The sequence below is a fragment of the Myotis brandtii genome, unplaced genomic scaffold (assembly GCF_000412655.1).
Source record: "Myotis brandtii unplaced genomic scaffold, ASM41265v1 scaffold133, whole genome shotgun sequence".
In the NCBI taxonomy this organism is placed as follows: Eukaryota; Metazoa; Chordata; class Mammalia; order Chiroptera; family Vespertilionidae; genus Myotis; species Myotis brandtii.
Window position 1 is genome coordinate 3,825,528 of NW_005354718.1, and position 11,142 is coordinate 3,836,669.

General features: G+C 37.8%; 1 protein-coding gene across 6 annotated transcripts in view; it reads right to left on the minus strand.

Moving 5' to 3' along the window:
* Window positions 1-11,142, minus strand: part of UBR1 (ubiquitin protein ligase E3 component n-recognin 1) — a 160,521-nt gene that overhangs the window by 84,726 nt on the left and 64,653 nt on the right. For 5 of the 6 annotated variants that reach the window (XR_001360937.1, XM_014534847.1, XM_014534846.1 and 2 more), the window contains 3 exons: window positions 9,134-9,197; window positions 6,959-7,083; window positions 2,359-2,411 (listed from right to left, as the gene is read on the minus strand). Coding sequence is in view for 5 of the 6 variants with exons in the window: in XM_014534847.1 (XP_014390333.1) it covers window positions 2,359-2,411; window positions 6,959-7,083; window positions 9,134-9,197 (242 nt within the window). In the remaining variant the exon portion in view is untranslated. Of the gene's footprint in view, window positions 1-2,358; window positions 2,412-4,494; window positions 4,548-6,958; window positions 7,084-9,133; window positions 9,198-11,142 lie in introns of all 6 variants that reach the window. The other variant, XM_005860317.2, reaches the window with a different exon arrangement.

Genomic DNA, 11,142 nt, shown 5'->3' on the forward strand with positions numbered 1-11,142 from the left:
GGCGCCTTCCCCTGTCACACACAGAGCTGCAGGGCGATCAGGGGGTTTGGGCGCTGCCCCCTGTCATGCTGATCCCGGTGCCGGGAGCCTCGCTGCTCCGCTGATCCCGGTGCTGGGAGGCATATTACCCTTTTACTATATAGGATAGAGGCCTGGGGGCTGGCTGGTTTGCCCTGAAGGGTGTCCTGGATCAGGGTGGGGGTCCCCACTGGGGTGCCTGGCCAGCCTGGATGAGGGGATGATGGCTGTTTGCAGCTGGTCACACACCCTTCAGGGTGGGGGTCCCCACTGGGGTGCCTGGCCAGCCTGGATGAGGGGATGATGGCTGTTTGCAGCTGGTCACACACCCTTCAGGGTGGGGGTCCCCACTGGGGTGCCTGGCCAGCCTGGATGAGGGGATGATGGCTGTTTGCAGCTGGTCACACACCCTTCAGGGTGGGGGTCCCCACTGGGGTGCCTGGCCAGCCTGGATGAGGGGATGATGGCTGTTTGCAGCTGGTCACACACCCTTCAGGGTGGGGGTCCCCACTGGGGTGCCTGGCCAGCCTGGATGAGGGGATGATGGCTGTTTGCAGCTGGTCACACCCCCTTCAGGGTGGGGGTCCCCACTGGGGTGCCTGGCCAGCCTGGATGAGGGGATGATGGCTGTTTGCAGCTGGTCACACCCCCTTCAGGGTGGGGGTCCCCACTGGGGTGCCTGGCCAGCCTGGATGAGGGGATGATGGCTGTTTGCAGCTGGTCACACACCCTTCAGGGTGGGGGTCCCCACTGGGGTGCCTGGCCAGTCTGGGTGAGGGGCTGAGGGCTGCTTTCAGGCTGGCGGTTGTTGACTGAAGCTCCCAACCGCTCCTTTTTTTCTTTTTTTCTTTTTTTTTTATTCTGGGTCAGCTTTAGCTCTGGCTCTAGCTCTGAGGCTTCTGCTGCTGAGTGCACTATAATCGAAACAATGTATAACTCTAGCTCTGAGATCCCGGCCTTCTATATTTGTTAGAATGTTTCAAACTGCCAGCTCAGAGGCCGGCAAGTCAGGCGGGGAACGTTGGAGTCTGCAGTCACTGGAGCAAGCAAACCTCATGTTCGCTTCCAGCTGCCTGGCTGCCAGCCGCCATCTTGGCTGACAGTTAATTTGCATAAGGATATGCTGATTAGCCAATGGGAATGGTAGCGGTCGTACGCCAATTACCATGTTTCTCTTTTATTAGTGTAGATTTCCATTTTATATATCTCAATCAAAGGATTGTAAAATACTGTTGTTTTTTAAATGTTTTTACTGATTTTAGAGAGAGAAGAAGGGCGAGGGGAAGAGAGAGGAACATTGATGTGAGAAAGAAACATCAATTGGTTGCCTCCTGTATGCACCTCAAATACACAACCTGGGTATATGCCCTGACTAGGAATCAAAACGGCAACCTTTTGGTGCATGGGATGGGATGACACTCAACTGACTGACTATATTGGCCAACACATAAAATACTGTTTTAAATCTACTAGAGATTTTCATGTTCAGGATAAACAATTTTTCAACTTTGGGTGAAAATACTTACAACCGTTTAAGATGACTGTGTTTTACCTTAGGATAGAGATTTTCAACCTTTTTCAGCTCATGGCACACATAAAAAAATTGCTAAAATTTGGCAGCACACTAAAAAATATATTTTTTGCCAATCTGACAAAAAAAAATAGCATTATTTTGATTCATTTACATCAGACAGCTATTGCTGTGTTGGCTGTTGTCATTTTTTACTAGACAAGAGGGAAAAGAGGTCAGTGCCCCTAAATAAATAGGTATTGCATGTTTTGAAAATTCTTGCAGCACACCCATTGAAAATCGCTGCCTTAGGACAACTACTGCATGCCAATTTATGTGTGTGTGAGAAAACACTTCAAAATTGAATTAAAATATGTAAATTTAAAATTGGTTGTGTATTGAATCTGCCTCAAGGTCAGTAAATATACAATTCTTTTTAAAAACAAACAAACAAACAAAAATAAACCTACTAGATAAGTCTAAAATTAATATGTAAAATGAAAATTTATAGAATAAGTTTACCATATGAAAATTTATAGAATACATAAGTCTTGGCGTAGTTGATGGGAAAGACTATGGGTAAGGTTTCTTTGTTACATACTAAGTCACTTAATATCACACATATGGGTATCTCTCATTCACCTGCCCCAAATACTCATTTCTTCAACAAACATGTATTAAAGTGCCTACTGTGTGCCCCTTGTTCTCTTTCTAACACTCTATTCTAGTTCTTGGGCATTCAAGCAAGAATTTCTGAGCTTCTACAAAGTATTCAAAATAAGACCAAAGATTGCCTACTCTCAGAATAAGCATAAGCATTAAGTACTTACTTAAATGTGGCTACTTTGTTTATAACATTCTCTAAGCCGGTTTCATTATTTTCCTGTTGAAACATAATTTTTATTATTTTTACCTTCATATAATGACTTTTTCTTCTCTTACTGAGTAGAATTCATTTTTAACATTCCTTAAGTACTTTATACACAATAAATAAAAGATCAATTTCCAATATAAAAAATTAGGTCTAAACACAATTAACTTTGTTTGGAGGGAACGATTTCTTTTTTCTTTTTTCTTTTTTTAAATATATTTTATTGATTTTTTTTACAGAGAGGAAGGGAGAGAGGGATAGAGAGTTAGAAACATCGATGAGAGAGAAACATCGATAAGCTGCCTCCTGCACACCCCCACTGGGGATATGCCCGCAACCAAGGTACATGCCCTTGACCAGAATCGAACCTGGGACCCTTCAGTCCCCATGCCGACGCTCTTTCCACTGAGCCAAACCAGCTAGGGCAACGATTTCTTAATAGAGGTAAGACCTATGTATAAACTGTTTAAGGAAGAAATTTTATCTAAGTTTGCCCTCATATGCATGTACACACACACACACACATACACATACCCCCCCCCCTGCTTTCAGGCTGGTGGTTGTTGACTGAAGCTCCCAACCGCTCCTTTTTTTCTTTTTTTCTTTTTTTTTTATTCTGGGTCAGCTTTAGCTCTGGCTCTAGCTCTGAGGCTTCTGCTGCTGAGTGCACTATAATCGAAACAATGTATAACTCTAGCTCTGAGATCCCGGCCTTCTATATTTGTTAGAATGTTTCAAACTGCCAGCTCAGAGGCCGGCAAGTCAGGCGGGGAACGTTGGAGTCTGCAGTCACTGGAGCAAGCAAACCTCATGTTCGCTTCCAGCTGCCTGGCTGCCAGCCGCCATCTTGGCTGACAGTTAATTTGCATAAGGATATGCTGATTAGCCAATGGGAATGGTAGCGGTCGTACGCCAATTACCATGTTTCTCTTTTATTAGTGTAGATTTCCATTTTATATATCTCAATCAAAGGATTGTAAAATACTGTTGTTTTTTAAATGTTTTTACTGATTTTAGAGAGAGAAGAAGGGCGAGGGGAAGAGAGAGGAACATTGATGTGAGAAAGAAACATCAATTGGTTGCCTCCTGTATGCACCTCAAATACACAACCTGGGTATATGCCCTGACTAGGAATCAAAACGGCAACCTTTTGGTGCATGGGATGGGATGACACTCAACTGACTGACTATATTGGCCAACACATAAAATACTGTTTTAAATCTACTAGAGATTTTCATGTTCAGGATAAACAATTTTTCAACTTTGGGTGAAAATACTTACAACCGTTTAAGATGACTGTGTTTTACCTTAGGATAGAGATTTTCAACCTTTTTCAGCTCATGGCACACATAAAAAAATTGCTAAAATTTGGCAGCACACTAAAAAATATATTTTTTGCCAATCTGACAAAAAAAAATAGCATTATTTTGATTCATTTACATCAGACAGCTATTGCTGTGTTGGCTGTTGTCATTTTTTACTAGACAAGAGGGAAAAGAGGTCAGTGCCCCTAAATAAATAGGTATTGCATGTTTTGAAAATTCTTGCAGCACACCCATTGAAAATCGCTGCCTTAGGACAACTACTGCATGCCAATTTATGTGTGTGTGAGAAAACACTTCAAAATTGAATTAAAATATGTAAATTTAAAATTGGTTGTGTATTGAATCTGCCTCAAGGTCAGTAAATATACAATTCTTTTTAAAAACAAACAAACAAACAAAAATAAACCTACTAGATAAGTCTAAAATTAATATGTAAAATGAAAATTTATAGAATAAGTTTACCATATGAAAATTTATAGAATACATAAGTCTTGGCGTAGTTGATGGGAAAGACTATGGGTAAGGTTTCTTTGTTACATACTAAGTCACTTAATATCACACATATGGGTATCTCTCATTCACCTGCCCCAAATACTCATTTCTTCAACAAACATGTATTAAAGTGCCTACTGTGTGCCCCTTGTTCTCTTTCTAACACTCTATTCTAGTTCTTGGGCATTCAAGCAAGAATTTCTGAGCTTCTACAAAGTATTCAAAATAAGACCAAAGATTGCCTACTCTCAGAATAAGCATAAGCATTAAGTACTTACTTAAATGTGGCTACTTTGTTTATAACATTCTCTAAGCCGGTTTCATTATTTTCCTGTTGAAACATAATTTTTATTATTTTTACCTTCATATAATGACTTTTTCTTCTCTTACTGAGTAGAATTCATTTTTAACATTCCTTAAGTACTTTATACACAATAAATAAAAGATCAATTTCCAATATAAAAAATTAGGTCTAAACACAATTAACTTTGTTTGGAGGGAACGATTTCTTTTTTCTTTTTTCTTTTTTTAAATATATTTTATTGATTTTTTTTACAGAGAGGAAGGGAGAGAGGGATAGAGAGTTAGAAACATCGATGAGAGAGAAACATCGATAAGCTGCCTCCTGCACACCCCCACTGGGGATATGCCCGCAACCAAGGTACATGCCCTTGACCAGAATCGAACCTGGGACCCTTCAGTCCCCATGCCGACGCTCTTTCCACTGAGCCAAACCAGCTAGGGCAACGATTTCTTAATAGAGGTAAGACCTATGTATAAACTGTTTAAGGAAGAAATTTTATCTAAGTTTGCCCTCATATGCATGTACACACACACACACACATACACATACCCCCCCCCCAAACTGGTAGTTCAAAGAAAAAGAACTTTATGTAGTACATTCATTACCCACACCATTTAAGCACATGCCCATGATGTACTAATTGCTAAAATCAAGGTAGCAAAATAAATGGGATCTACAGCAAAACACATATGTAAGTGTCCAAATGTAGTCTGGCTTCTGCAATTATATATATTTTTTCTAATTGCCTGAAACTTTTCTTTGAACAAAGATTTTTTTTTTTTAATGAAGTCATTTAAAATCAGGAAAAGGACCTAGTTAAGATAGTAAACTAAGATCATAGATTCCTATAGTCTTGCAAAAATTAAGAAAGACTCCTTTAAAAAATTGTACTTGGGGTAAGCAGTAAAAAGTTAGGTATACCTGAAGCATTTTTTTTTATTATAAGTATGATATGTATATTACTAGCAGTATGTAAAATTACTTTAAGTTGCACACACATATTTTTTAAATTTTGAATAATTATTCACTTATTGTAATATGTATTAAAAAAAATAATAATCCAGAACATCAAGCCTACTATTTCACTGATATTATTGCTTAGAAAGATGCTAAGGAAAATGTAAGTAAGTTGATTTTAAAATGTATTCATAATTATAAAATTGGTGAAAGGATATCCCAAAATTATACAAGTGACATGCCAAATGGTTACAGTTTAAGAATTAGTTAACAGGAACTAAACTTATCAGGGTGGTCACTTTGTAAGGTATATAAGTGTCTAATCTCACTATGTTGAATAACTGAAACTAACAATATTATATGTCAACTGTATTGGAAAATAAATTAATTTTTTAAAAAGTGAAACTGGAAAAAGATATAAATAAAAAGATACAAATTGGGGGTAAAAGTGTAACCAATAGTCAAAAATTATCTCTATTCTACTTCTCTGGAAAGCCCTAATAATACAGATAATTCTAATTCTCTTTTAAGAATCATTGTTCTAATTCATAATTAAATCTCAAGGGGAAAAATATGAGACTCATAATCTTTAAAACTATTACTTAAATATCAGTATTTACAAAAACATAAATATCACCCATGGCAGACATGAAAATGCATCCCAGACCTCTAAGTAGATGGACTACAGATACTAATACAGGCCCACTCTGGGAGAAATGAAACATTGTGTAGGCTACCAGCAATCTACCATGCATCTATCTAACCTTCCTTCCTTCTTTCTTCCATGTGGAGTCAGACTTGTATCACAGTCTGATGGCTCCCCACCAGCCTTACCCAGCTTCCTCGCCATTTTCTCTCCTAGGCATTGTTCCTAATAAAATCTTAAATGTTTTGTCTTGACATCTGCTTCTCAGAAGACTCAAACTAACACCCACCCAAATAATCTCAATATTTTAGGTAGCCCCCCCGCCCTTTCCTCTGAAAAAGTCGTATTTTAAAGTAAACAAAAGGTCAAGGAGTTTCTTGCTCTAAAATGTCTCCTAAATAGCCAGAATGTTTCTAAAATGTTTCCTAATGCCCCAAAGCCCAGACTTAAAATTTATACCACTAAAGAATGAATGGTGCCCTAACCGGTTTGGCTCAGTGGATAGAGCATCGGCCTGCAGACTGAAAGGTCCCAGGTTCGATTCCGGTCAAGGGCACATACCTTGGTTGCGGGCACATCCCCAGTGGGAGGTGTGCAGGAGGCAGCTGATCGATGTTTCTCTCTCATCGATGTTTCTAACTCTCTATCCCTCTGCCTTCCTCTCTGTAAAAAATCAATAAAAAATATTTTAAAAAAAAGAATGAATGGTGATGGTTTTACATCAGAAGAATTTGCTAAACAAATTTTCCTAAAACTTTGAAGTAGTTTCCAATTAGAGAATAAACTATCCATCCCATCTTGAGGTGAATGAAGTAAAAAACAAAATTGGTCTTACATTCTCAGGTAAATTTTTGGCAATGGCACTGTGTGGCATGGGTTCAATACAAAGCAAGTGAATAATTTCTCTCATTGTGACCTCTTCTTTGGTCACATTTCCCACTCCAGGTACATAACGCTCTCCTAAAACAAACAATGAAAAAAAAGTAAAACAATTAATTGCTTTCTATTTAAATCTCTTCCCACCACGAGCACTTATAGACAGAACATTGCATTAAATTAAGTCCATGAGAGAGGGACTGAAAATTATTAGACATGTTCCTAAAACTGAACAAAAGTCTATATGCTGAAAGAAGGAGGAAGAAAAATGAAGAGATCTAAAGAACACAGCCCTTCTCTTTCTTTTGCACACATACATACATATACATACACATACTCACACATTATAAACAAGGCCCTTCTATTAAATTAGCATGTGTTTCTAATCCAGAAAACAAGGCAGATGGCATTGAATGTGCAGTGGCCATCAATGAATAATAGCTTTTCTTTCAAGATCTTCCTCAATTTTGTCTTTGTTATTTATGAAAGAACAAAGTGAAAACTGAAAAACAAAATACTTAAAAATGTCTTTATAAATTAAATGACAAAACAGTAATATGTATCAGGAATGAGTGGTGTTGCTAAAATGCCCACATGATCAGGCTTCCATTTTGTATCTCAATAAACTACCAAATGGAGAGAAAATACTTAAATTAACAAGAACTTCATTGGTGTTAATAGCATCTAATTCCCATTGCCTCAAGAAGGCTTACAATATCTGGCCATATGTCACCACTGATTTTCAATATTATAACATGTGTAAAAAGTCCAATGATATCTTCAAGAAGATTATTAAAAAGACAGTAACCCTTTGTCTAACAGAATTGATGAATTCTAAAAATTAGCCAGAGAATGACTTTTTGTTAAATGAATTCATTTCCCAGACTTAATCCTTTTTATATCTGTAAAGCACCTTGTAATTTTATTTTTTTCACCAAAAACAGTATCCCCTAGAATTTTAGTGCTAAAAGGAATTATCGAAATCATATAGATTACCTTCATTTTACAAATCACGAATTTGAGACTCAAAGAATGTAAATGGCATGCTCTTGATAGTTGATAACAAGGCCAAGACTACATCTTTTGATTCCTAATCTGAATCTTTTTCTACTTTTAATGTTTTCTCCATTATAAGATCAGAGATTTTATATGCTTTTTAAAAAATGTTGACTCCTGAAATTAATGAATTTAGGAATATAGCAAGTATTAACTAAAAGTCAAATCACATAGGAGAAAGAAACCCAATAGATTTGACTAAAAATAATAAAAGCAAAATAGAAGCAATAATAAATTAGTAAAAATATAAAACAGCAAAAATATAGTATCGTATTAGAATTTTTTAAAGCATTCCAAGAATACAAAAATTCCCCTCAAGTTTTTATAACCTAATAAAGTATATCATTAACTTTAAAAATCTTTTACACATTTTAATTTGTCCATTTTTTTCATCAGATTCCTATGGAATATTCTGGACAAGAAGAGTTATTAGTACCTGAAAGATTTACATATCACTTAGCAATAAAGGCTTACTACACTTCCTGCTGAGATAAAGCAGCTAGTCTAGCAACTAGCTCTAACAAACAAATAAAATGAACCCATGTTTTCAGATTTAGCTACTGGCTAGAATCACCAGGAACTATTAAGACAAAGCAGAGTCTGCTGCACTAAAGTAAGAAACAAGAGCCAGAATGAGAAGTTAAGGACTTTTCTTTAGCTGGTAAAATCAACAGAGTCTATAAAACAGAACATACAAAAGTAAGTGTGGCCAATATTTGCACCAAGTAATTTAATAGAATGACACAATAAAAATATATTTTACATAGACCTATGTTACAATGAAATTTCCTATCTATAGAAAATTTTTGGCATTCAACAGTTATTTTTCACCTACATTTCTATGATAAATATCCCAGACCTCTATAAAAAAAGTCCAAACAATTACAAATTAGATATTAGAAAGATGTAATAGCTATGTTTTTTAAAAAGGTGGGTTTCTAAACATATTAACCACATTACTATACATTCTAAGCTATATTTGAGAGATGAGTAAAGTGGTAAATTATAGCTCTTATTAATGTTCTCTTTAAAAAGTAACCCAACCCATATGCTATTTCAAAACATGTTTTAATCTTACCCACAATATAGATGAGGATTTGAAGCATTTCTTCTATTAATGTATTATATTGTTTAATCAAATCCTATAGAATCAAAAAACAATAAATTAGTTGTATAAGAACCAAAAACCTCCACAAAACATATATTTCTGCATCAGACCCATGGTCCCTCTAAGTCCAGTATTTTCTTTCCACCACAGCAACAGAAAATTATGAGGTGAATAATTCCCTTTTTGACATCAAATTCAAAAAGGTTCATAATATCTGGCACGGAACAAGAAATAGATAATAACTGCTAAATACTATTATTGTGTTACTTATTCCCTTCATAAACTTAAGTCAACAAACTAGTTCTAATCTTTAACTTTTCCTCTACTACAGGCTTCCTTCTTACCTGGGTTGGTGAGGCAGTAGCTTCAAATAGATACTTAACAATTATGGTGTGACTACCTTTCCATAACAACAATTATGGTGAGAGTACCTTTCCATAACACAGTATTCATTAAGCACTACTGGAAATTATTTATTTATTTTCACTAAGTATAAAACATTTATTTTCACTAAGTATAAAAATTAGCTTTGTAGTTTATATCTAATACATGGCCCTTTGCAAGTGACTTCTAATCTGAAAGAATAAAATAATGTGATTTATAAATTCAAAGTAGTCAAGAGCTACTTTATAAGTTGTTATCAAATATTAAAACAATGAAGATGTGAGAAAACTCCATGAGACAACTTATAAACTGAAAAATGTAGCAAATACAATTAATAAATAATTAATATACTTATTAAATAAGGAACTTTTACAAAAACAGAAAAAGGGCAAAGGACAGGAACAGATAATTCACTACAAAAGGGAGAAAAGCCAATAATTATGAAAACATAGTCACCTCACTGATAATTAAAAACTACAAATGAAAAGGAAACACCACCTTTCATCTATAAGATCAACAAAATTAAAAATACCAGTGCCAGGTTTTCCAGTACAAGGATCCAGTAACAACATATGCAAAGTGGTAACCAAGGGATAGGACTGGTTATCTATTACTTGCTCTTTTGTGGAGAGTGATTTGCTGGTCTTCTCCCAATCATCTAACCCAGTGATGAGCAATCTATAGCCAGTGGGCAAAATCCAGCCCAAAGCCTATTTTTATATGGCCCAAACAGCTAGGAATGATTTTTTACAAAAAAAACATGGGCAATCAACTGTATGGAACACGAGTGTTGAGCCTCAATTAAGTAACATAATATAACAACAAAATCCATTCTCTTCCTTAGTAGACTTATACTACAAAACTCAATTATTATTATTACTAGCAGCCCAGTGCATGAAATTCGTGTACTCAGAGAAGGGGAGTCCCTCAGCCCGGCCTGTGCCTTCTTGCAGTCTGGGAGTCCTAGGGGGATGTCCAACTGACAGCTTAGGCCTGCTCCCTGCTGGCAGTCAGACATCCTTAGCACTGCCACCACTACCACTGCACTCGCCAGCCATGAGCCTGGCTTCAGGCTGAATGGTGCTCCCCCTGTGGGAGCGCACTGACCAATAGGGGGCAGCACCTGCATTGAGTGTCTGCCCCCTGGTGGTCAGTGCGCATCATAGTGACCGGTTGTTCTGCTGTTCGGTCGATTTGCATTTAGCCTTTTATTATATAGGACTAGAGGCCCGGTGCACAAAAATTTGTGCACTTGGGGGGGAGCGGGGGTCCCTCAGCCCGGCCTGTGCCCTCTCGCAGTATGGGATCCCTCGGGAGATAACAACCTGCTGGCTTAGGCCTGCTCCTGGGTGGCAGAGGGCAGGCCCAATCCCTAGGTGCAGCCCCTGGTCGGGCTCAGAGCAGGTCTGATTGGGGAGTTGGGGCGCCGCCCCCTGTCATGCACAGAGCAGGGCGGATTGGGAGGTTGCGATGCCACCCTCAGTCACCCTCAGGGTAGGGCCGATTGGGGGGTTGGGGCACCGCCCCCTGTCACACTCAAGGCAGGGTCGATGGGGAGGTTGCGGCGCCACCCCCTGTCACGCACAGAGCAGGGC